A 27,626-nucleotide genomic window follows, 5' to 3' on the forward strand; every position below is an offset into this window, starting at 1 on the left:
TTTTATTACCATTGAATAGTACACCACAATAAGTGAGTGAAGTTCAACACTACTAGAGATGTCATAAGTGTGAGAATCAGCAAGGCTAATGGCACTCCGACTGAGAGCATGTGTGTATACCTATCAAAGGTGCAGGAAGGACTTGTATCTAGCATTATTTAACAAAAACAATAGCCAACTGTGATTGAATTAGTTGTAAAGATAGTAATGTGCTACAGTTGATATTGTGTTCTCAAACAGAGCTGTGTACATTCAATGTACTTTAACTACTTTATATTGAATATTCTTGCATTTGTGTGCAAAAGCAGCTAGTGGTGAGTAATTCCGACCTGTACATTGACTGTCATCTTGCTTTTTGCCTCATAATCTATGCAAAGACATAACACTATCAAAATATAATTGGTTTCTACTGGTAACATTAGAAAAGATAATTTCAAAAATGGGTAGAATTGAAATAAAAACATCATCTTTAACACTCCTTTATAAGAGAAATCAAAACAAATTGGGGCTTCCCGTTAACATGTCAACTGATGGTCACTGGTCTGAATGATTTGCATACATTTTCTATTGGCTATATTACCTGTATTGTGTAGTAGTAGGGTGTGGTACCGTTGTAGCCATTATGGATGAAATGAGAAGTCAAGCAAAATAACACCTTTTATTGGCTAACTAAAAAGATTACAATATTCAAGCTTTCGAGGCAACTAAGGCTCCTTCTTCAGACAAGATGTAATATGTAATGGAACATTGTGTATAAACCACAAACATATAAGATCTCATAGCTAAAAAAAAATAAAATGACAACTCAACCACCATGACTGGATATTGATTTCAAACAATAATTGTACACGACAGCTACCATCAGCTGATTAGTTAGCTAGATAATTAGCCTCAATTAATTAACTAATCATTCTCCTGCCACACCACACCATTGAGAAAGGTCCAAATCTAAAGTTTGTCATCTTGGGTTTACCTTGAAGTTCATTTGGAGTGCAGACTCAACAATACTGTTCAAGAGTCTGGGATAGATGGATAGCTATATAGGATGAACAACTAAAAAGCAGAGAATTTTTCATTAAAACCATCTATTGCCAGCTGTTTTGTAAACTACTTTCTTTCTGGCATCCTCACTGACTATTATATTATTATAAAGATTACATTCAGTTTGCTTAGTTAAATTCACTCAGTTAAACAATTTATGTGAAAATCTACTACTTCCTCACTGACAACAGAGTCTTTTTGACAACAACAAAAATCTACCAGATGTCACACCTATACTCAGTGAATGACTTTCGTGGTCATTGGTGTTTATCTGTTGGACTCTTCTATTCTGGCTAAAAATGTCTTTACCTAAAAGGAATACACGTATCGAGTTGCATGGATAGACATCTGGGCCCTCAATTAATTATGTAACTATTGTCCACCTGATGCTTGAGTATTACAATGGAGGAGTTCTCGGTAATAAGAAAATGAGATATCTCTGGGCAACATGGGAGCCCATGAAGCAAATGCCAAAGCTGGTCTGTTAATTAGTGCATTGTTTAAGTGAAGAAGTATGAATATGTGTAACCTTCTTAGGATAAGTGGCCAGATGGCCATCATAATCATACTCCAAGTTAAATTAAATTTGTATGTCAGTAGAAGTCAGTTTTGAAATTAATCACACCTAACTATTTATTGATGTTTCTTAAACTGTAATTATGTTGCACCTGTCATAAAATGAATGGACAGGGTATTCAATAAAATGGTTCTTACCAAAGACTGAAATTCTGTAAAAGTCTTATGTTGGTGGACATGGAGACTAAACATGTGATGCCGCATGATAACCATTACCAGGAAATTCATATATTCAGATATTTGTGAAATTAAGGGATAGAAAGATTCTGTCAAAGAGTCATCCTACCTTAAATCTTGTCCATTATCATCCGAAGAGACATCATCTATGTGAACTTGATCACATTCCTATAAAAGTAACAAAATGCAGATCACATGACTGAGCTCAAATAGATTGACTTATTCATAATATATCTTGAAAAAAAAAAGTTTAATCAGAGGACCATGCTATGCTTCTGTAAAAATGAGAAATCAATACAAATTGCAGGTTCCAGTTAATAGAGCACCCTGTGGTCACTGGTCTGAATGATCTGCATCAATTTTGTATTGGTTACATTACTTGTATTGTGTATAAACTGCAAACATACACAAACATACACAAGGCTTCATAACTAAAAAAATAATATCTCCGCTCTACCATCATGATTGGCTACTCATTTCAAATAACAACTGAACATAACAGTAAGCATCACATTCCTATAAAAGTAGCAAAATATAGATCAAATAATTGAGATCAAATAAATTCTTATTCATAATATAGCTTGGAAAAAAAGTGCTCATGTTAATTCCTCTTTTACACCAGTAGAGGGCAGCATGTGCATAGAAATAAAGAGAAATTGCCTCAAGGTATGTGTCAGTTAAGGAGAATAAGAAGTGGTGTTTACTGAACTCTAAAATAATTAAAAGACACTGAAAAAATTCATCCATCCATCCATTATAGCCTAACTACAGGGTCACGGGGGTCTGCTGGAGCCAAAATGTTTTTTCAAATTTTCAACTCTTTATAACATATTTCAAGGACTGCTTTTCTCCTGATGACAATAGCAATACTGGGATCAATGATATTGTTCCAAATAATTTCCTGATTTCTTTCAGACCTTGAGGTTAAATAATAATAATATAATAATAATACTAAAAAATCCAATCCTTTTCTTGAAAATGTAAGTTGTGAATGTTTAAAAATCACAAGGCACAGCAGACACTTGCTTACATTTGTAAAGGAACAACATTTTGTTAAGGTGCACTGCTTTAATATAGATTATTTGAAAGAAGAGCATACATAGAATAAAAATAATTTATATATATAACAGATGACAGTCTATAAGTGTTTATTTTTTGATTAAAAATAATTGTAAAGGACATAAACCAATAATGGATTCTTTTATGTTCTGAGTATCTGTGATCAGTTGTGATGGGCTTTTTTTTCCTTTATTTAACCACTGACGTTAATGAATTGTTTGCAGCATAAAAAAGTGATTGCTAGCCTTGCACAAGCCACTGCACAGCAAATAAAGAAAGCACAGTCTGTGTTCCAGTGTGTATTCCAGAACATCAAAAACAGAAACCTGATGTGCTTTGATAGGCAGCTGGAGTGTCACAGGGTTCCCACAATTGTCCTGGCTTTCTCTGTGGATCAGATTACTCTCTCTTTAACTCTGTAGTTTTTAGTTTTTCCAGTGACTATATTAAAATGAACCCTTCATTTTCAATGAAAACAAGCAAAACTTTTCCTTTAAGATGATTTGGGTTTGTGTTAGTGGGATTTAAAAAAATTCTGTTCATAGCCGCACTGTGAGATTTAGTGCAGCAGTAAGTTAAGTACCTTCTAACTACTCCATCCTAAGTCATCCTCAGTTGAGCTTGGTTTCAGTGAATTGCCTCTTGCAAACCATTCAGCTTTCTTTACATAAAGCTTCATCCTAAAACCACCTAAAATTTGTTTTTTGACTATATGGCGTAAGTAGAAAATGCAGCTAATATTAATATCTGCTGACAGCATGCAATTTATGAAATAACATACATGTTATATTGTGACAGATTATACTGTACCTTACAGTATTTATATTGACTTTTGAGCTTCCTGTTTACATGGAATAGTGTATAACTATATATGTGGATATGCCAAGTAATCCAAATGACTGTAGAGCTGGTAGCAAGCATTATTGCTGTTTTCCCACATTTAGACAGATTTAGGTCTCTTTTGGTATTGAACATACATTTTCTTTGCATATTCATTTGTTTTCTACCATATTATACATCACTGCCATGATGTTAATTTGACAGACTTTTATAAAGTTTCCCAGTGTGCTTACGTTTGCTCGTGTATTTCTTTGTTCTTCTCATGACTTACTGAGATACTAGGCATATTAACAGGCTGGAATACGATCATATTCATCTGCAACATATGCTATAGAATCAGAAAATTTGGGGCTATACTACAACCTTATCTACATTCACCATAAGCTTTAGCTTGATGGTTACTGCTTTGCAATGTTGCCCAATTATTGTAATATTTATGTCCTAAGGGCAACTTTCAAATACAGCAATGATCTGTTATTACTGCTGCAGTTCCTCTTCATTTCTTGCTGGCTTAGTTACTCCCCACTTCCTCACTTGTTCTTTTTTTACTTTTGTATTATATTTTTAATTTATCCTCAATCCCTGTTGTGATCCTTATTTACTTTAGCGAAGTTACTGAAATCATGTGCCACCACAGCTGCTTTGCTATGGCATTAATTCTTTTTTTAGCTCCATTTATTGCTTTTTTGAGGGGAGCAGTCTGTTTTTATTCCTTTGAGTTGTTGTTGCTTAGAAATAGTTTTTTGTATTTAGGATTTTAAATTTGGATTTTGGACTTTGGCTGATTAGTTAATTTTGCATCAGTTCTTTTTGTTTATTAGCTTTGACTGATAATGTGGTGTGTGTGCAGGTGCAATGTCATGGTGCATCCATGTGTGCAGGTGTGCGGTCATTGTGCAAAATGTAGTTTTGCGTACACCACTGCTTTGGACATAAAGGCCTCAGAAATTCAGTGCATTGTTGCTGATTAACAATCTGCTCATAAGGAAACTCTTTATTAACAAGTACCTCAATGTCAAAAAATGTGGTCACCATTGTCTTAATGTTTGATATGACCTTGCTTCTTTTGGCTTGGAGAAAAAAAATCACCAAAGTCAAGTGCACAATTGTAGAATAACTTTCAGAAATAGACATTTAATCAAATCAGCATGATGCCATTTGGCACACTGATTAACAAGTTTGTAGGCAAATTATACCTAGTAGCATAATCAATAACTACACCCTACTTCTGTGCTATTGACAGACTCCGGGAATTTTTGGGTCACCCCTCCTATTTTGATTCTGCTGCCTCTTTTCTTAATTAATATATTTAAATCCAATAATGAATGTTTCAAGCTGAGTAAGGTATTTTGCTAATTTTATTGTTCTTCGCATTTGGACTCATTAAGTCCAAAAAATTTCTGCTTGTACCAGCTTACCAAAAATATTATTCAACACTTTCTTGGTCCAATATGAGTTCCTACTATGGAATATAATCTTGAACACTGATTCAAAATTAGTCTCTAATGTTCCTGGCTTCCTGTGGATGCATGTACAGTCTATTAACATGCTACACTTAACATTAATATTAACATGATAAACGTGATACATGATACACTACCCATGATACTTCTTGTATATAAAAGTTCACCCAGCTCTGCTCCATGTATGGAAGGGAAACCAAGCTCTCCTATAATGTAACTAAACAAACTTTTGTTTAACACTATTATCTGTTCAAGAGTTTAATTTCAAATGCATACTTGTTACATGCTCACAGGAAGCAGAACAAAAAGAAGAATGTACAGGCAAATGGAAACTGTGTAACATTGACAGGCACATGGAAGTGAGTCAAAAATTCATATAAAAATGTCCTCCTAAGTTCCATCCATTATCCAACCTGCTATATCCTAACTACAGGGTCACGGGGGTCTGTTGGAGCCAATCCCAGCAAACACAGGGCGCAAGGCAGGAAACAAACCCCGGGCAGGGCCCCAGCCCACCGCAGGGCACACACACACCCACACACCAAGCACACACTAGGGACAATTTAGGATCGCCAATTCACCTAACCTGCATGTCTTTGGACTATGGAGGAAACCCACGCAGACACGGGGATAACATACAAACTCCACGCAGGGAGGACCCGGTAAGCAAACCCAGTTCTCCTAACTGCAAGGCAGTACTGTGCCACCATGCGATCCTCTTAAGTTACTTAAATTAATACTTAATAAATGCCATAGCATGATAAAGGTTCCTCTTCATGCCTAGAATAATGCCAAGTGTTAAAAAAATAAAAGACATGGAGGAAAACAACCAACACTAACAATTCAAAATTGTACTATCTCTCCAGGCACACAAAAACATGTCTCAAAGCCTTTCTGTAAGGTCAGGTGACTTTCTTCATTACCACGTGCCATCAAGCACGTTGTTTCCCACCTCAGTCTATTTCTTTCAGGGGAACTGTGTTTACTTCCTCCCAAGACATGCACTACTTCCTGCTCTGCTAAAAGGTAGTCCTTATTTTGCTACAAGGACAACCTTTAAGAGGACTCTCCCTAGTGACCAACTGTGTTCCTGCATTCTCAGTAATCCTTAAAAGGCCAGGTTTCTGATGCAGGTTGTCAGCTGCCTACTCCCAAAAACTAAACCTGGGACCATATTCTGCCACCTAATGTTTGAGACAGTAGGGTACTGACCCCCACACCATTCCTCCCTGACTTTGTCCATGAATGAGTAAGTTGGTCTCAGCTTTTGAGTTGCCATCTGTTCACCTCTTGCCACCCCTAAATGATCTCACTCTGTCTTCTGATCGAGAATTTGTCTTTGGCAGCTACTGGGTCACCTGTGCTTTAATGTCCCAGGGGACCATTATGTTTCCACTCAAGTTGTCTCTCTCTCTTACAGACTGGTTACCTTGCACAGTGGCACTTTAGCAGATCATAGCTGCCCCAGCCTTCCCACACTGGCACATATAGTTACTCTCTGTCTGTCTGTTCCCTGGATGTTTCTCTGCTCTGTGAAACCTTGATGGTGCCTTGCATCTGGCAAACTATTGTCAGATAGATAACTACAGAGACAGACAGGGTGGAGTGAGGTATGGGGAGCTGTAGTTCTGTATTTAGAGGATAGAAAGAGAAGCCTAACCTAATATCAACTTAAGAGATAAGCCCTCTCTGTTCTATCTAGGGTTTTTGAATATTTTGAGCTCTCTCAAAGTGTGCTATAGGTGGTTGAATTTTTAACTCTGGTTAGAAAGGCGTAATACCTAAATTGGAAGCATTACAATATCAACTGTAAGTATATGATATGCATTTTGTTTTTTCTAACTCAAGTTTTATATGTTACATTTTGAATGTAGCTTATTCATCTCTTTATATATTACTTTAGAGCATACTATGAGACTTACAACTTACTTACTATTCATCAAAATTAACATATAAAAGGAAATCTATTGTTTATAGTGTTGCACCTTAAACACTATGCAACACTTCCAAGCAAACAAGAACGACTCTTTAAAACAACAAAGATTCAATGTGTGCTGCTTTGATGATTGGAATAAACAGGAAGCAGTACTCATAGAGGAATCTATAACCAAGAATCTGTGAAAGTAAAGGATTAAAATTATTCTTTTCTACAATTTATAATCATGTTAGATTAAAAAACAAATTAAAATTTGCTCTGTATAAGTAAATGTGGGTATGTTAAGGAGTGTGCCCAAGATAAGCTGGCATCCAGTCCAGGGTCTGGCTTCTCACCAGATGCTTCTAGGATAGGGCCCAACCTATTCTGTAATGCAAAATGCAGGTTAAAAAAAGTAAAAGACACAGAGACGTCAGGATTTCAGCTTCTGGAAAATGGAAATATTTAAAGAAAAAAAACTACAAAAGACAAGTATTTTGCAGTAACTAATCTTGCTAACAATACTACTAATGCAACTGATAAAGATCAAACTATATGATCAATTTGACAATGATAACAGAAATAATTACTATTGGTAATGCTCCAGTAAGATGTCTCCTGTAATACATGAAAGGCAGCAAATAAAGCACAAGCAAGTAAAGAAAATGAACTAAATTATTTTTTGGCTCCTAATTCATATTACGAGGGGCGTTCAATTACAAACAAGAATTTTCATGCTCTGTTCTTATAAAGAGTGCAAGGTAGACATGACTCATTGGACAAACACATGCATGTCTGAACTTGTCGTTAGTAGTGCTAGCTGCTCTTTCCCCCTTCCTGTCAGTTATAATCAACATGTCAGAGCAAGAGGTACACAGTAGTGTTGCGTAGCGAATTATTATTAAATTTTTGACAAATAAAGGAGTCATTCCATCTCAGATTTATCTGAGACTTAAAATCAGTTTGGGGATAAGTGTCCCTCTCAGTTTAGACTGTAAGATTGGTGCAAGTCATTCAAAGATGCACTATCATCTCTTCGGTCCACTTAAGGAATTTTTAGGAGGGAAGAAACTCAAGTCAAATGAGGAGGTTATTGATGCTGTTCAAGAATGGGTCAACATGCAGTGAAAAGAAGCTTCCTGAGCGCTGGAACAAGTGGCAGGAGACTACATAGAAAAACAGTGTGTAAACCATTTCATTGTATTCAATAAAGAAAGTGTAGCTCATAAATTCCTGTTTTATATTTGAACACCCCTCGTATTTAAGTGAAACAAGTAAACTTACCTCTAAGTCATTAAAAAATAAATGTGTATCTGCCAAGTTGAATATCATTTCCTCCATCCGCAGACCAAGTGTTACAGCCATAGGAGGATCCTTAAATAATAAAAATGTATAAGTTTAGACTGACACGCAAGCTGCCAACATTCTGAATCATTTTACAAATTATGCCCTAAACTATGCTCAATATAGCTGAGATCACCCATAAATATCAAATATAAAAATACCTATTCAATAATGTGGCTAGTGAGTTCTAAATGTAAAAAAGTTAAACAAATGACTACTGTTCAGACTTTAAGTTGTACAAGTTCCCATTTAAAGATTAATTCTGTTAACATACAAAAAGTTCTGTTTTAATAATAGAGGCAATTAACTTTACAGTCAAAATATCTTCAATAATTTTACAACTTTGAATTCACATGCACAATCCAACAACTAGTCATAACATTATTTCTTTACATAACCTCTCAGAAAGATCAATGCATTAGGTAGGGCTGGAGACCAGGGGCCTCAAGTATAAACAGTGCATACGCACAGAAATGTTGTGTACGAACGTTTCCAGCTTAAATCGCGATGTATAAAACCTAAGCTTGGCGTAAAGCCACGCACATTTCCACGGTACCATATACCCTGGCGTACGCAAGTTCTTTGCTCGGTTTTGCAGACTAGCAACACCCAGCGTCAAAGCAGTGCTACTGTTCCTGTGTGGTTACCCTTTCTTTTTCAGATCCACGTCCCTGACACGGATTTTTAAATACCCTGAAATTAACCGCATATTGTTTATTAGTTTAATGCATTTGATTGTAATTAACCAGTAACAATATAATGGTCCACGGAATGGTCAAACTATTCCAAATACCATAACTGCTTTAGCGTTGTTACTCTCACTGCACCTTCTTTTATTTCTTTCAGCTGTTCCCGGTAGGGGTTGCCACAGCGGATCATCTTTTTCCATATTACTCTCACTGCACAATCGGAGTAGCTGATCGGAAAGAGAATTATCGGTATACAGCATCAAGCACACACTGCCTCAGCCATGCTTCCTATTTGAACTGCTTCTCACACAGCAAACGCTTCAAAACCTTTCCTGTATGGACCTTGCGGTTGAGAAAGTGTTTCATCCCAAGAGCTCTAAACACAATCAATCAGTTCATTAAGTGCTCCTTGTAGAACTGTTTGTACTTATAAGTACAATCACCTCATTGTAAACTTGCACTACAGCTATAATATTACACAACCTGAGCTACTTTATAAAGCGCGTATTTACAAATGATGATATTATTTTAAAGATGAAATGCAGCAAAATATGTTTATTATATTATACAGATAAAACTTTAACTTCATTTAAATAATCTATATTGTTAATAATTAAAGGACACGGTGTCGCTACGGTAGCAAGGATCTGGCGCTCCGTTCACGGATTGTTCCTGCCTTGGACTGTATGCTTCACTGGGACTGCCGTGAAGGATAGAATAATTAAACGTACTACGAAGATATTTCAACGTTCCTTAAAATTTTTGAAGAATCTGTATTATAAGCTTACAGATGGCTTAACGTCTATTACAGAGCTGATTGTGTGGCGACTGGGTATTTGGAGAAAGAAAAGGAAGGACAGGAATTGGGGGTTAGTACATTTGAAAGAGACGGTACTGCTACAATAATTTATTTCATCAAAGGTCGCACACAATCACTGAGCCACCGTGTTCCCATGTTTAATAACATGCTTTAACTCCTATCATCATGAAAATTATATCAAGTATACATCGCAGTATTTTAATTATTCAGAGAGCTGTAATATTACAAATGTAATGGATTTTGTGTCCTGTTGGAGGAAGAGAAAGCGGTAAGCACGTAGTGATTCACACACATAAAACACATAGAAGATCATATAAAAAACAAAGCATTTAACGTGCTACTTTAGTTATGATGGGATTTGAGAAACTAGTAAATTAAATGATTTTAAGATGAAATTTGTGATGTTCTACTTTAATGACAAAATAAACTACGTGATCAAAGTGGAAATTTCGAGATTAAAGTTGACATTTCGTGCTTATTTCCCAACGTGTGCCTATTTTTTTTTCTCTGTACCCTAATAAGCTTAGACGGTGGGCTATGACTCGGCTTTTCACGGCGACTTTGATATCTGACAGCTTCTTTTTTATTTCAGGCACTGTGCGACTTTGTGAACTTGAGATTTTGAGTTTCTCCAACACTCTCTGTCACTCGATCAACTTCCTTTTCTTGTTTATACCACTGTTCAAACCAACAAATAGTACGTTTTTCCTTGCCTCCACTTGATATTCCCTAAAATTCTTATATTTTCCCCCATGCTTTTTCCATTGTCCTTTCACAGAAGGCTGAGCTTAAGGGCTATTTATATTGATTTGAATATTCAAAGAGGCGTAATTCTGGGAGGAGTTGGGGCGGGACAGCAAGCGTGTGCACGTGCGTTACTTTTCATGCTGATCGGGATTTATGTAGTGGAAGAATGTGGAAGTTTGCGTATGTACAGATTCCTGCATCTGGATTTTTCTGTGCGTACGCACATTCCCACTTTTGTGCTTACGCCATGTTATAGTGTGAGTTCTACGCACGGCATTATACATGTGGTCCTAGATGAGGTTCATGGGTTCTAAGGTACCTTTACTGTAGAAAAAGGAAACCCATGACATTTGCCGTGATATAAGGAAATGTCAGGGGTAATATTGTGTTAAGCCGTGGACTTGGAATTGAATTCATGAGGTGATCCAGTATTAGTAAAGTTTACTGGTAGTCTAGCTGTACACTTATTTGGTGGTTATCATACTTTTATTTGAAATATTGTCACCAATGCAGGTACTCCAAAAGAAGAAAGGAGGTTCTCCTCTCCAAATTCTTTTTTAACCTATCTAAGAACTTAAATATAGGAGGACCCGCAGTACAAATTTGGCCAACAGAATGAGCATAGCATTTTCCCAAAATATGCATAAGTGACACCAGGAAATGATAGGAAAAATAAATAAATAAATAAAGCAATAAATCAATAAATAAAACAAAAATTTAATTCAACAAGTTTGTGAACTTGGAAGGAAAATGGGTTTGAACACTGAATATGTTCCTTGGGTTTTCTAAACAAGTTCTTGGTTACTCAAAGGAACAAAGGTAACAGGAAATATATGGTAGCAATTTTCCAAACAAGTCAAGGAGCCTAGTTACCGTATATTGAGGTCTGCACAGAGTAAACTTCACTTGTTATATGGCAGAGGCCTTTACCCAAGATCTACTTGGCTACAAGTTACTTGACTTGTAGGGCCACACAATGTCAAATATCTCAGGCACTGGGTAACGCTGTTCACCAAGGTGTTGCTTTGTATTGGTTATGTTGCCTACCTTTGTTATTTCTCCATTTTATGTAGGTATTTGAAGATCTGTATTTTTTCATATTTCTCCTTATCTTACATCAAAATAGGTTAAATTGTTGTATTTCAAGTAATATATTATTATTACACATTAAATGTTTTAGATTAAAGAGTTGGAAGTTTGTTTTATAAGAATAAATAGAATTTAACTGATTTTTGCAATAATTCTCTTTTAGTGTGTTATATTATTATCACACTATATAATGTATATTTATTTTATTTTATATTAATATGTGAATTACAAAAGAATTCCGTAATTGATAAGCATTTACAACCTGTTTCTAGATATGCTAATAATTTTAAAGTTTTCAGAGCCCTCACTAGTAATGTTTCAGCTGAAATTAATTATATTTTGTGTAAAGGGATAAATCTGAGTGAATCATTTGACAATTTTTCCGACACTGTTAAACTCCCTATGAAAATATCCCATTGAAACCATTTGTGTCAACATGAATTCTCTTCTGCCTAAGGCCTGTATACCAGGCACTTTTTAAAGGACAAAAAAAAATACAGAGATCACTGGCATGTATTTAGAGCCCTTAAATAAGTTAAGTATTAAATTGGCAGAGAAATACTTCAGTCTAAATCTCTTTTTAATGAAAATTCATTCACTACCCAACATGAATATTTACAACCAAATTTAGTGCCAGCAGAAGCCAAGGTATGTACCAATAAACTAAACAGATGATGACAGACTGCTAACACATGTCCTGTCACATCAACAAACCCTTATTTAAGGTTCAGCGTTTTAGAAAATTCTGAGCGCCAACTGCTGCTCAGCTGCAAAAACCATCATCCCTGTGAGGTCACGGCAGGTCAAATGCCACTCCTCATAATTTGCTGCAACAGTAACTAACCCAGAATAGAAATATCGGCTGCCTTACTGGTTTAAGATGCATCAGGCAACTATTTGTACAATTGCTTAAACACAAAATCTTTGACATGTCTAAAATGCTTCTCTCACGAACAAGTCAAATGAAGGCGGCAATAAAACACTCTCCTTCGTTTGGCTGACAACAGCTGCCCAGAGCCCTCCCACTCCAGCAATTGTTTGATGCGCATTGTACATTCACTCCTGGAAATAACATCCAGTGGTAAACTTCCATAAAATTATGGCTTGCAGCAGGAAACATGACATTCAGAGACTGCCATGTGGTTATTCAGCAGTGACAAATCTATACGCTACACAATGCATAAAATAAAAGAACTGCCCTTGCATAATTCTGTACCAGGAAAACACTCTTTCAGAGGATTTTTTTTCACTTTTCACTCCAGAGGAAATACAGCACATAAGACCAAACAGAATGTCCCTAAGATTAAATACTTTCACAAATGCATACCAAAGAAATCTGCTGGAGGTGGATGGTACTGGTAACCATAGTGATGGCATAAATAGACTCAAGGAGCTCACCCAAGCTGTGAATAGAAACAGCTGTCCCCATATTTCTTAAGGGCAGAAAGAGAGAAGCCAGTCAAGGTGTGAAAAAAAATTAAATGCCATGCATGCTTACTCAACCCTATGTACTCAAGACAATTTATGCAAAAGCCAAAGTGCACAGAGGACTAATATGATTAATCTTCAGATACTGATATAAGTGAAGGTTTGAAAACCACTCATGATTTGCCAGTGGCTATAGTGGTTTTGACATACAGCATCCCTCCACACTTTCATCATTCTAAAGACAATGTAGTTTTGAGCATCATGTCTCTCACATCAATATTCACCACTGAATGACAAGATCATAGGAAATAATTGCTGTCAATGCTGCCTAAAGCACAACATTCAGTCATAAAATTTTCCTAATTGCAATATCCTTTTTTAGACAATATCTTGTCAAGGAGAAAACCTACTTATGGATAATATTCCATCACAAAAAAAATTGTGGACCATATCACATTCAAAACAGAATCCACCTGTAGACAATATTGCATAAAGAAACATCTAAGCAAAATATTCCCTCTAGAACAATATTAACCTGTGGACATACTTCCAATCAAATATCCAGGTACGGACAATATTTCATAAAAATAAATATTTACTTAACCTTCTTGTTGCATGAGTCTGGGTCAGAATTCTATATAAATATGGTTATGCCTGAGTCAGACCATTGCAGCATTAAGTCCAAAAAACTCTCAGGACATTATTCTACTTTTATCTAGTGGATTAAATAACATCATGGTTCAAGAAATCATGAATATTTCTATGCATTCACCATTTCATGATAACTGAACTTCAACTGAAAATACAATGGCAAAGCCATAATGCCAGTTTTAAAATAAAATTAAACTTAACCATTGCTCGAATCAAGTGATAGTAATAACAATGTGGATTGGTCATCAGATGTTGACACAGACAATGACTCTGACACCTGTTTTAATGATGTTTGTGTTTGGTGTTGGGTTTATAATACTGCTGACAATTCTGCATCTCCTCATTGCCTATTTAGGGGTAACTGCATTCTAAAGAAATCTGTTGACCACAATTATCTGGACTATTTACAGCTCTTTGTTGTTGATAGTCCAGTGGAAAAAATAGTTTTTGAATTGAACTGCTATGCTGATCAGTGCCAGGAAAGTCACAGTAAACCATATACTTGTCAGAGTTGCTGGCAGCCTGTCAGTGTAGACAACATGTAGGTGTTTTTTGGTCTTTAGATACTGCAGGGCATAGTGAGTAAACCAGTGCAGAAATGGTACCAGTCCACAAACTGGTTGTTAAAGATACCCATTTCGTGAAAGTTGTGAGTGAGGGCCGGTTTTCACTCTTTATGAAATACCTACATTTCACTAATAATAATGACTATGATGAAGCCAATCACCCAGTATAGAAACTGTACAAATCTGTGAGAAGTGTATCAGGTAATCATGAAAATTATGAAGAAGGTGAATGTTCTCGATTGTGACATACTAGAAGTATTGATAAAGTCTCAGGGGTTAAAATGGAAGGCTGTCATGGATTCAGTATATCACATGATTCAGTATCAGGTTCTACATGCTGTACAATCCAAGATCTGGGTAAGTCTTAATTATTACAAAAAATATCTTTTGACATCTGCTCAAACAGTGCCTATGTTTGTTGGTGACTGTTTCCAAATATATCACATAAGGCACATATACAAAATCTACATTAGTATAGCATTGGACACTAGACATACCTCTTTTACTCTGATGTTGACGTTCTGGTATTTACAAGTTTATGTTACACATAATAAAATTTTTGTTGTTGAAAAAAAATCGGTGCTTTTAAGTTGATTTTCTGGTGGGTAGACATAACATTAAGGAGGTTATGAACAATACTACCTAAATGACAGTATTCACTTAGAGCACACCTCAAAGTATTTCAGACCGAGTATTACTTTGTCAAACTAAAAGATATACATGACAACCTATGAACAACAGCCACCCAGCATAAACTTCACTTTACAATTATCTTATTCTTTTCCCTACTTGTACTGATGTGAAACATACTGCAGTGACTTGAGGTGTGAAGAGGAAGTACAGGCACATATGCTCAATATCATATCCCAATGCACACAGCATCCAATTAGGAACAATATCCACTTGCAGACAACACATCTAATTGCAATACTACCTAAACAATATCCACTTTGTGAATAATAGGCCACAATTGACAATGTAAATTTTGGTGAACAGTATTCAATCAAAAACAATATCCATCTGTGGACAGTGCAAAACAAATACATTCAATTGGGGATGAGGATCAGATGATACTGTTGTGGCATTTCCTGGATGTATGGTAATAAAACTTAACTTTGCAATGGTAGTTTTTTTCCTGAATTTGTGATAAAAATAAAGATAAAAAGGTGAACTACAAGGAATTTTCAATCTAATTACTCCCAAGTACCATGAGTAAAAGCTGATCAATATCTACTCTATATATATATAAAATCCTAAGCCTAAAAGTGCAACGATTTTATGTGACGTTTTGTGTCACGCTTTAAATCAGGCTTATTTTAAAACCTACATATATATGTTTGGTATCACTCTTTTCAGAATTTACCAAACTGTAATGTGATGTTGTTAGATTTTCAGATTCTTATTCCATTTTTAAATTATAAACTAAAAAATATCAAGAACTCACGTCCCGCGAGACAAGACTTTGTGCCAAGAGATTTAACCACGCCCGGAGCCGGAAATAAAAGACAAAGATTAGATGACAAAGATTGCTGTGCAGGCTTTTAAACATTCGAAGAGCTGCGCAACATGAAGATCATGCAGCACGGCAGCAGCAGCAAGCCAGCAGCTGATTGAGCAAAGAGGAGGTAAAAAAAAAAAAAAAACTGTATATGTTTCCCATTGTATCACTGTTTAAGAGGGAGTTTTGGAGGAGTGACTGCATCTCCTTGGGTTGCGTTCAGCTCCCCTCTTCACAAAAGGAGCGGCAGAGACGTGAAGTGGCAGGCGTGTAGCACTGGCTAGTAGGGGTTGGTGAGCGAAGCAAGCAGGGGGTAAGCCCCCTAGTTTTTAAATAAACTTTGACAAAGGTTGGCGGGAGTTAGTACTGGGTTGTTCAGAAATGGCACCACTGAAAAAGGACAGAACCTGTTTTACATAGGCCTTTCTCTTCCTCGTGCACTTGCTGTTCCTTAAACAGGATTGAACTAATGTCACCCTCGTTTAAGTCCAGTACAGACAAACTATCCACACATCCAGTCCAGGACCAGGTTGCCCTTCAAAGTAAAATGAATCACTTCCAGACTTTCTTACAGCCACACCCTGCTGCTGAGTATTCTTGTTCTTTACTTTCTTCAGGCCCAGGTTCACAGTTTTACTTTTAATTTAATTCTCTTTCCCCTTTAGAAAGGTTATTCATTATCTTATATTCCATCCTAATTTTGACATTGATGCAGATTTTGAATAAATACATGCATTTATTTCAGTTTCTTCTTGTCTTTCCAAGCAAAGTGCTTTCTCATTATGAGTGGTTTTTGAAGCATTGTTTATGTGCCTGTTATGAATTCTGACAGTATTTAATGGTACCAGATAAAGAACAAAAATACTCCAAGGTTGGATTTCTGCATAATCATGTAACTGCTCAGGATCCAATTTACCAGCTTGGCATTTCTTGAATTGCATATTTAATATTATATACTCCTGTTTTATAATACTAGAATACTATAATAATAATTATTATTCTATATTAGTATTACTGTGAATACTCTGTGATCATACAAAATGGGACTTATGTATGTCGTTTATACAGTATATATTCTTATGATTTATATAATTCTCTGCAACTTTATCAGGGGAACATAAACTAGTCCAAGCAATGCATTTAAAAGAAATTATTTCAGGAACGTGAACTAGTCCAAGCAATGCTTTTAAAAGAAATTGTTTCTAAGTTCTCAAAGATGTAAGCAAGAAAAAAAGCAATTTTGAATTTTAATGATATGCATTTTTATTAAAAACTTAAACATATTATTTTTACTTTTTCACTGTTGTTTTGTAAAATTGAGCTAATGTCAAGAAATTAACCTATATATTGTGTTATATTGTTATATTTATATATTATTTGCTTTTACACATTTTGTAAATAAAAAATAGTGAGATCTAATGTCAAATTAGTATTTCAAATTTATATGCATTTACGTAGTAAACTGCTATTTTTCTTTGCCATCGTTTACTACAAATTGTCAAATACATACCTATATTCCACATAAAATGCAAACAGTACATGTATGTGAATATAAATCTAGTCAGTCTCAATTAAAACTACCATATTTCAAGGACAATGTTACATAGGAACAGTATATACTATATCAAAGGCTAAAATAGCAATGCTCCTGCATCTATGATATAAACATTTCAAAAAAGAGTTGTAAGATAGACCTGGGGGGATATGGATGGGGAGGCACTAGAGCTGGTCCTGGCATAGATGTAATTTTATGCTGATTTCAATCTCATGTCCGCTGGTAGCGTTCCTAACGCACTGCAATGTCCAATTGACACCTCTGCCCTAGACTCAAGGTATCCTTTTTAATTTTTGTGTCTAGCTCACTATGTGACCTAGAGCAAATAACTTAAACTGCCTATATCTGAAAAGTAACAAGTTAGAAATGTACACATGGCCTAACATTCAGGTGTGTTTGGGAACTTAGTTAAATGATTTGGAAGTTGGAACAATTTAAATTATTTTAGTTACTTCATCAAAAAGCCACTTATCTACACAGCTCCTGAGGGAACATAGTGTATTTTTTTTGGGAGCCACACTTATGCACTCCCACCGACTATCTCATGTTCACTGTATACAACCCCAAATCAGAAGAAGCTGGGATGGTATGTATAATGCAAATTAAAAAAAAATGCGGTGATTCTTAAATTTACTTTGACTTTTATTTCATTGCAGACAGTATGAACACAAGATATTTCATGTTTTGTCTGGTCAACTTCATTTAATTTGTTAATATACATCCATTCTTGCATTTCAGGCCTGCAACACATTCCAAAAAAAGTTGGGGACAATAAAGCATTCATCACTTTGTAATGTCAGCATTCCTTCTCACAACAAATAGAAGATGTTTTGGTACTAAGGATACAAAGTGATTAAGTGCTTCAGGTGTTATTTTGTTCCATTCTTCCTAAAAACACATCTTAAGGTGTGCAACAGTACAGGGTCATCATTATCGCATTTTCAGAATTCTTCATACGTTCTCTATCAGAGACAGGTCAAGACTGTAGGCAGGACAGTCCAGAACCCGTACCCTGTTCTTTTACAGCCATGCCTTGCAATGTGTGCAGAATGTGGTTTTGCAAAGTCTTGCTCAAAAATGCATGGACATCCCTGGAAAAGATGTTGTCTTGAAAGGCATCATATGTTACTCTAAAATCTCAATGGACTTTTCTGCATTATTGCTGCCATCACAGAAGTATAAATTACTTTTGCCAAGGGCTTTGACATAACCCCATAACATGACAGACCCTGGCTTTTGGACTTATTGCTGAAAACAGTCTGGATGGTCCTTTTTGTCTTTGGTCTGGAGCACATGGCATCCATTTCTTCAAAAAAAGATCTGGAATACTGAATCATATGACCACAATACATGTTTCCACTGCATAATGGTTCATCCCAGATGCCTCAGAGCACAGAGAAGTAGATGTTGCTTCTGGACATTGTTAACATAAGGCTTCTTTTTTGGCTAGTAAAGTTTTAAGTGGCATTTGTAAATGTAACTTTGTATTGTAGTGCTTGACAAAGTTTGCCAAAGTAATCCCTCGCCCATGTGGTTATGTCAGCTATTGATAAGTGACGGGTCTTGATGCAGTGCTGTCTGAGGAATTGGATATCACGGGTGTTCAGCTTGGGCGGCACGGTGGTGCAGTGGGTGGCGCTGCTGCCTCGCAGTTGGGAGACCTGGGGACCCGGGTTCGCTTCCCGGGTCCTCCCTGCGTGGAGTTTGCATGTTCTCCCCGTGTCTGCGTGGGTTTCCTCCGCGCGCTCCGGTTTCCTCCCACAGTCCAAAGACATGCAGGTTAGGTGGATTGGCGATTCTAAATTGGCCCTAGTGTGTGCTTGGTGTGTGGGTGTGTTTGTGTGTGTCCTGTGGTGGGTTGGCACCCTGCCCGGGATTGGTTCCTGCCTTGTGCCCTGTGTTGGCTGGGATTGGCTCCAGCGGACCCCCGTGACCCTGTGTTTGGATTCAGCGGGTTGGAAAATGGATGGATGGATGGTGTTCAGTTTAGGCTTGCACCCTTGCTCCATATGCACTGAAATCCCTCCAGAGTCCTTGAATCACTTAATGATATTATCCACTGTAGAGTGAGAAATATTGTATGCAAAACCCTTCCAATCCTTCTTTGAGGAACACTGTTTATAAACATCTCAATAATTTTCTCACACATCTGCTGACAAATTGGAGATCCTCTGCCCATCTTTGCTCCTCAAAGACTCAGCCATACGTGCAAATTGCTTTTGTACCAAAACATGATGACAATCACCTGTTGACATCACCTGTTTGAAATCACATCTTTAATTATTTTACCTCATTACTGGCCCTAATTTGCCCCATCCCAACATTTTTTTATGTGTTGCAGGCTTGAAATGCAGGAATGGATGTATGTGAGTAACAAGAAATGAAGTTAACAAGACAAAACATGAAATATCTTGGGTTCATACTGTCTGCAAGTAAATAAAGGTCAAAGTAAATTTATGAATCACATTTTTTTTATTTGCATTTTCCATACTGTCCGAACTTTTTCTGATTTGGGGCTATACTTTTAGTGAATGTTCTCTGAATTTACAGTTTAGTATACTCCAATATCATGGTTTGCTCAATGTTGATACAGTTTCTTGCTATATTAATTTAGTCTCTTGCTGTTATTTTCGATTTACTATTGAACCGCTAGTGTTTTTCATTACAGAGGCATTTACTAATTTAGATATTGTAGTTCTGGGGTATGCAAGTGACCTGTTTCATTCTCATGCAATGGATCTGTTTCCAGGTACAAGATGGACTGCAGATTTACTCCTCCTCTCGTGATGGATTTTTCGTCTATATTTAGGGTACTTTTTATTATTCCTATGGACTGCCTGTTTTTTTTCATGCATATTTGAGAGATTGGGGTAGGTGGGGGGGTATTTGTTCTGAGAAAGGGTTGTAGTGTTTTGTGGGGTGGGTTGATCGTGCTCAGCTATTTTTCTTAAGTATAAGCCCTGGGTGCCAAGTGAGTTGGGAGGTGGATGCTTGACATCACCCTGCTTTCTCATTTTTTCCTTTTACTGTATTTTAATAAACCCAGTTCTATACTATATCATCTATATCTAATTTAACAATTGCTTAGTGAGTGTTGCCCACCGATTATATGACATCACCCTTCTTTCTCATTTTTTCCCTTTACTGCATTTTAATAAACCCAGTGCTGTATTATATCACGTATAAAATTTAATTTAACAATTGCTTCTTGGAATGTTCAGGGTCTAGGCTCAAATGAGAAATGGGATGCTGTTTTGGATTTTACTCAAAGTAAAAGGGAAGATATTGCACTCTTACGGGAGACCAAGTTCTTAGTGAGTGCTGCCCACCGATTATAAGTTACCTCACGTAAACGTTATGCTTGACAATTGCCATTTGTCAATTGTCACTTTTGCTCCCTGAACACCACATGTACAGTATATTCTGCATATGTTTTGGGATTCTCCCTCTGTGTTTAGTTTTTGGCCTGGGGTGTCTGATTTTCATACTTCCATACTCTGTATTAGTATACCCTTGCTTTTCCTACTTTTAGACGTTTCCTCACTTCATTTATCTATTATCCAGCAGAAGCTGCAATCGCTGCTAAAATGTGCCCTTGCCTTCCTCTTGCCTCTGGAAATTTTCTGATTCTTCTACTTTTCTGTCTGGAAGTCTTCCTTTCTTAATCTGACCCTCTTGTATTTGTCAGCAGTGGGGATCAATGGAGCATCTAGCCTGTATTATTGATAAATGGATGGATAGTACAGCTGGTCTATGAATGGATTCACAGAGGTCCCAGCCACAGTCCTAATCCTTAGTTTTTCCTCTCCATAATGGGAATGATGCTGCACTGTTACCTGCCTTGCTGGTTCTCATGGGTTACTTTATTCTTTTGTTGTCACTACCAATTTTGATGTAACAGGGTTGGGTTGTGTTACCACGTGATAAGGTGAGGGAGTGGTGCCACACATGGAGTTCTACCTTATTGTAATTCCTATCAGAACGGCTTTTGTTCCCCTTTAAACTGTCTGCTTTGTATTTCAATAAAAAATTGATCACACAAAAAAGGAGTGTCTGTCAGACAAGTAAAGGAGAAAAACAAACAAAATATATAAATTGAAGTGATCTCCCTCAAACTAAATTTGAAACAGTAAACTAGTCTGTAAGTGCATTTGTGCAGAATGTTTATCTGTGTGTCAAGATAGACAAATTTGCAAATTGGCCAATGTTTTCAAGTTGGAGGTTTTGGAATTTCAAAACTTTGTACAGCATGCTGTATTTGAGATATCTCAACAAAAATTGAATATTACTGACAACTGTACTTGAAAAATAAGTGTGTCAAATGTCAACAAAATTGGTCCACAGAGAGTTGAGCTATTTCATACAAACTGACAGAATGACAGATCATAATGTAGGAGTTTTTCAATTTATATGGAAATACACCTAAAATTAATATAAACAATTGTGCCATATCATAAATATGTTAGTTGTCTTAATAATAAATAGTGTATGATGTACTCCATACTTCATCTAATCTCTTCTTTTGGGGCAAGATTAATTCACCAGAACACTGTTGTCAAAAAGCACTAGGGGAAGATCATTGTCACTGGTATCCTGATCAGGAGTTAACAACAATCATAGAAACAACTGACATCACAAAAGACAAGTCAAACTGCCTTCAACCAGCAACACAATTGATCTCATTTGTCTGGACAGAGAAGAAGCCAGTACCTCAAACAAAAGCAAGAGTGCATGAGTGGCATATGAGGGTGGACATGGGGAAGCAGATGCAATTCACAGAAAAAATCTTAAAGACCACCCTCAGGCCAGACATAGTGCTTTTTTCAGATGCACTGAAGAAGGTAGTCATGCTGGAGCTAATGGTTGCTAGGGAAGAGAGGATGGAAGAAGCAAATGAGGAGAAAATGATCCAAATATTCAGACTTGGTGGAGGAGTGCCACAGATGGGGGTGGAGAGCATGTTGTGACTCAGTAGAGAAGGGTTGCAGATGCTTTGCAGCTTGATCGTTGTGCAAGGCTTATAGTCTCCCAGGCAGCACAGGTGTGCAAAAGAAAAGAGCCATCAAGACTACCACAGACGCAGCAGAGAAGGCCCGAGGTGATTGTGGATAAAGAAGAGCAAACCATGGACATAAGCTGGGAGCTGGTCATTCCTGGCTGGGTGACCTGGGAAAGGGTGTCTGATATTCAAAAGACTCAGTGAACCAATAACATCATTGATGTTGTGCCCAAGTGCATCAGTGGATGTATAAGAAACCAAAAGAGAAGGTGCAACCAAGACAATCGTCACACTGCTATTAAGTTATCAGAGACCTTCTTTGATCAATAAAACATTTTTAAATTACTACCAATTACAGCAAACATGCTTCAAACTGATGAAAACTTCAAACTTCAAACTAATCTGTGTGACCACTTTTCTACACTGTAAACATGTTCCTGAATTTGTTCTGGAGACAATTTAAAGCTGCATATGAGAAAGTGTAAATTAACTTGCTTTCTAATTAAATCAAAGAGACATTTCTAAAATATAGTAACTGACAATTAGGACATTTTCTCCTAAACAGACATAACGTCTTTTATATAGTGTGACACTTAAGAACATATTTCCCAAATCAGTACTATTGTTATTTTTGAGACAAAAACAAAACAAAACAAAATCAATTTAACAGTTTCAAAAAACATATTATTTTGAGTTTCTGCACCCATTTTCTTTTTGTGGTTCACAATTGTTCTCTATGGATAACTTCCCCCTTTTTTAAGAAGATAATGAACATTCTTTCATCCATTTAATCCATGAGCACTGGGCAGGAAACTATTCCTGCAGCATCAGGTTCGAGGCAGAAACGTGTCGAGAACAGGATGCCAGTCCATCACGGCCTATGATGTATATGTGTTGTTCTTTTAAACTTGACTCAGCTCTCTGAATTTGAAGCTGTAAATTTAATGCAATATTAAAAATGGAACACTGAAGAAAAAAAGCAGAGCATTGAATAAAGACTGTCCAGATTTCACTAAACCTTTTAATGTTAAATTCTGCTCCATACTTGTAAATTTTTTATTTTTTATACTGTATTGACGATTTGTTCTGTTCTGTGTATTGTATTGTATTGACCCCCTTCTTTTTGACACCCACTTCATGCCCAACCTACCTGGAAAGGGGTCTCTTTTTGAACTGCCTTTCCCAAGGTTTCTTCCATTTTTTCCCTACAAGGTTTTTTTGGGGGAGTTTTTCCTTGTCTTCTTAGAGAGTCAAAGCTGGGGGGCCGTCAAGAGGCAGGGCCTGTTAAAGCCCATTGCGGCACTTCTTGTATGATTTTGGGCTATGCAAAAATAAATTGTATTGCACTGTATTGTAATGCCATTTAGACCACAGTTAACCACCCAAGTTTTCAATATGGTGCAGTCTTTCAGTGCCAAAGTATACTTTCAATCTAACAACAATAGTATACTTCAATAATACCTTTACTGCAAAAAAACAAAACAAGACACACAACACAGAAGAACAACAACTATTTTGATAAACTTAATTACTAGGAGGAGTGTTATCCTAACCATGTAATAAAAAATGTTGTTTTTCTTTTTCAATCAAATAAGATTCATTCATACAGAGTGCAGGGCGGAGTGGTGGGCCTGAGGCTAGAGATCTGCACTGGCAATCGGAAGGTTGTTGGTTCAAATCAGAAGTGACACCACTCTGTTTGGCCCTTGAGCAATGCCCTGAACCTGCAATTGCTCCGTTCTGGGTAGGTTAATCTGCATCCAACCCTGCAAGTAGGCCCTCCAACCCACAGGGAAAGCTTGGGGATTGGTGAGAGGATTTGCAGTGTCACCTATTGCAAGGCTGCACTCTGGTCCTAATCTGGGATCCTGAGGTGGTTTGTCATGTGGTGGGTGTAGCAACACACTATATCAGCACATGCTCCTAACCTCTCTCTCATACAGAGTACACATATGTGTTGTGTCATAATCGTATGAGAACCCCAGGAATAAATAAGCTCATAAATGTTTTTATTCTGAAAATATCTGTAATTTAGTTTTTATAAAAACTGTTCTACTCAACACTACCTGTTGTTATTACATTCAGTGCTAACTTATCACTATTTCTAAGTGAGATTGTAGTTTTGGGACTGTTCGTGTTCTTTTTAATTTCTTCTGTTGCTGAAGGCTGATATTGATATTTGACCAATATTTGCTGTTGCTTTATATGATGGTGATGTTCTCTTCATTCAGCACAACATACTGCAGTACTTTTAGATGTCTGTTTCAACTATTTCTACTGTTGAACTATTTTAAAAAATATTTCAGCTCATTCATAAAATTAGTTCATCAAAATCTATTCCCATTTTCTTAAACAAAACTGTAAATCTTCTATCTTTGGCCATAATTTGGATCAATTTAAGCCAAATTGGCTTCCATTAATTAAATTTGTTTACAAATTCCTATCTTGGGCCTACAGGAACAATCATTGTTAAAATGTATAGTGCAGGAAAGATTAAATATCACTACAAACACCCTTCAACTAAAAATCACCCAAAACATTTCTTGTAAATTCTGGACAAAGGTCAGACCCTTGATTGCCAAGTTCTTTGTAATTGCAGAAAACCTCGTATTCAAGCACTAATCACTTGTCCATCTTAGTACTGAGACGGACTTGCTCTTCTAGACTTAAAATTGTATCATAGGGCATTTGTAATTCATTAATTACCTTGAACTGCTTAACACCATATACATCACTCAGTAATAAAATAATTCAAACTTTTTACTTTTAAAATTTGCAATAACAACTTTAAAACTTTACACTATACATACCTGGCATGAAGAAATCCCTGAATTGACATGAATAGAGTCCTACATGCAATAATTTTGCATAGTTTTGTCTTTTCAATCCCCTTTGCACAATGAATATCAAACACACAAAACTAAATGATAGCCCTTCTACATCTTGCAGACTGATTCTCTGAGGTAAATAATGCCTTCTTGGTAGGAAAGAGGCTGTATGTACATTTCTCCAGGTCACAATGGATGACAAACTCAATAAGCTAAAAGATAAGATTTCCTGCATAAGAGGAATATAAATTCCATTCCAAGTGGTTAGAAGGAAGCTGTTAATAATCTTACATAAAAAGGCACATGTTAGGTTTTTGTGAAGCTAGCTGATTATAGTATGAGTAGGTTTCTGAATTTGTGACAATAAAATAAAATGGGAAGAAGATGGTCAAAAGTGATGTTGCTTTTGTAATTAGACCTGATGTTTTTTTAATAAAATATAATACAATTATATAAATTCTGTAAAATTGTATTTTTTATATTTGTATTGATTATTCAGTGAGGATTTACAATAAATGCTGTAATACACTGCAAAAGTAATCAGAAATTAAATACTGTATTTCTGTATTTTACAAATAGCTTGCATACATAAACACACCTAAAATTATTTTAGCTTGCACTTGGGATATGACTCCATATGAGCTACATCTATCATGTCCTGCTGATGCTCTTATTTCTCTCCAAGTTTTAACATCTGAGTGCTTCCCTCAGCCTTTTCACTTTTTCTTAGAGCCAAATCACATGTACACAGTTGAATAGCCAAGACCTCAGCGACGTGCTTGAAACTTGTTCATAATGCTGTTGGTACCAGAGGCTATTGCTTGGGTGATGATAAAATTGACATACTCCTTATTTCTATGGTGAAGTGTATATTTTAAATTAAACCAGAAAGGTAATTCAAGCAAAGTAGTATTTTCCTATAATGATTGATTGCCACATGTTAAGAGTTGTTTTGGAGCTTGTGTTGGGCTATAACACAGAGCAGTCTATTTACTCTGGATTATGTACTTCTGCAAAAAATAATTTCTTTCTGATTGTCCAAAAGGTTTAATGTGATGATTGAAGAGAAGAGCTGATTGCTTACCTTTCCATACTTCTGTGCATAAGATCCTGTAAGTAGGGAGTGAAAGATGATGATTGTTTCATCAAGATCCCACACAAACACACGCTTAAAAGCAAAACATAAAATAAATAAATTAGCCTATTTCTATCAAAAAATAAAGAAGCACTTCTAACAGTTTTAGCCACAGATAATTTATCAGTGAGAACCCTACTTTGAACTTTGCTAAATAACTCAAACTAAATGCATCTATAGCTTGTGCGTGTTCTGGATATTTAATTCTGCAAAATTCTGTTTTCATTTTGACTTTACAACACAGTTCACAGATGCCTTACTTAGCCTGTTCTTCACAATCCAAGGCCACTCAGCAGTGACATCACTTGGCAAGTCCTCTTCAGAGTGCTTTCAGCAGTCACCCAGACAATTGTTGTTCTGGATTAAAACTGAAAGTTTTTACTTTTTTTGCTGAAGGATCTTAATTTTGTTTTATGAGAACAAAATGATGGACTTGGAAGAACTTGTAAGAAAACTCCACGGCGTGGGTTTTGTGGTGAAAGTAATTTAACTATAAATGCCAAACCTTAAAGCTAAATCACAGACATGAAACATTTGAACAAATAAATCATCAAAACTCAAAAAATATGAAAGAGATAAGAGAACTAAATACAAAAACAAATGGGTGAACACCTACACAAAGAGAACAAAACACAGATTGTGCAAAACAGCTATAGCTTTATGTAGAAATTATCTGAGCCTCCATTTACCATTGATAATGAAATAATAGATATATATATATATATATATATATATATATATATATATATATATATATATATATATATCTATCTATCTATCTATATCAACACACATGATTATTATACCAAGAAAAGTAAATAGTCTGGAACATCCTTGTTAGAAGTAGAAAGGGAGAAAGATATGGATATTTGAGGTCAAACCTCCAAGTCACTGTCTGGCGGAGGAGATGGGTTATTCTTCCTGCCCCTTCCTCGAGATTTTGCTCCTGAACTTCGACATGATCTGTCATCCAAGTCTTTAATTGGTGTTGAGGGACTCTGTACGGTATCAAATTCCCCTGAAAGCAAAGCATAAAAAGAATATTACTGCATTATTACTAGCTGCAAGTTTTGACTGCAAGTACAGTTTTTGAATTTCAAATGATAATAAAAACACATAAGATAGATACAAATAATAAGTTAAAATGTTAAGTGACCTACATGTGACAAAACAAATGCTTGTTTGCCTGATAAAGGAATCTTTAAA

At 36.2% G+C, this 27,626-nt stretch overlaps 1 protein-coding gene across 20 annotated transcripts in view; it reads right to left on the reverse strand.

The window, feature by feature from the left end:
- eya4 (EYA transcriptional coactivator and phosphatase 4) overlaps nt 1-27,626 on the reverse strand; it is a 300,443-nt gene that overhangs the window by 16,033 nt on the left and 256,784 nt on the right. For all 20 annotated transcript variants that reach the window (XM_028797736.2, XM_051924949.1, XM_028797738.2 and 17 more), the window contains 4 exons: nt 27,302-27,438; nt 26,370-26,453; nt 8,356-8,445; nt 1,904-1,962 (listed from right to left, as the gene is read on the reverse strand). In XM_028797736.2, the coding sequence (XP_028653569.1) occupies nt 1,904-1,962; nt 8,356-8,445; nt 26,370-26,453; nt 27,302-27,438 (370 nt within the window). The remainder of the gene's footprint in view (nt 1-1,903; nt 1,963-8,355; nt 8,446-26,369; nt 26,454-27,301; nt 27,439-27,626) is intronic.

This window comes from Erpetoichthys calabaricus, chromosome 3, assembly GCF_900747795.2.
Source record: "Erpetoichthys calabaricus chromosome 3, fErpCal1.3, whole genome shotgun sequence".
Classification (NCBI taxonomy): Eukaryota; Metazoa; Chordata; class Cladistia; order Polypteriformes; family Polypteridae; genus Erpetoichthys; species Erpetoichthys calabaricus.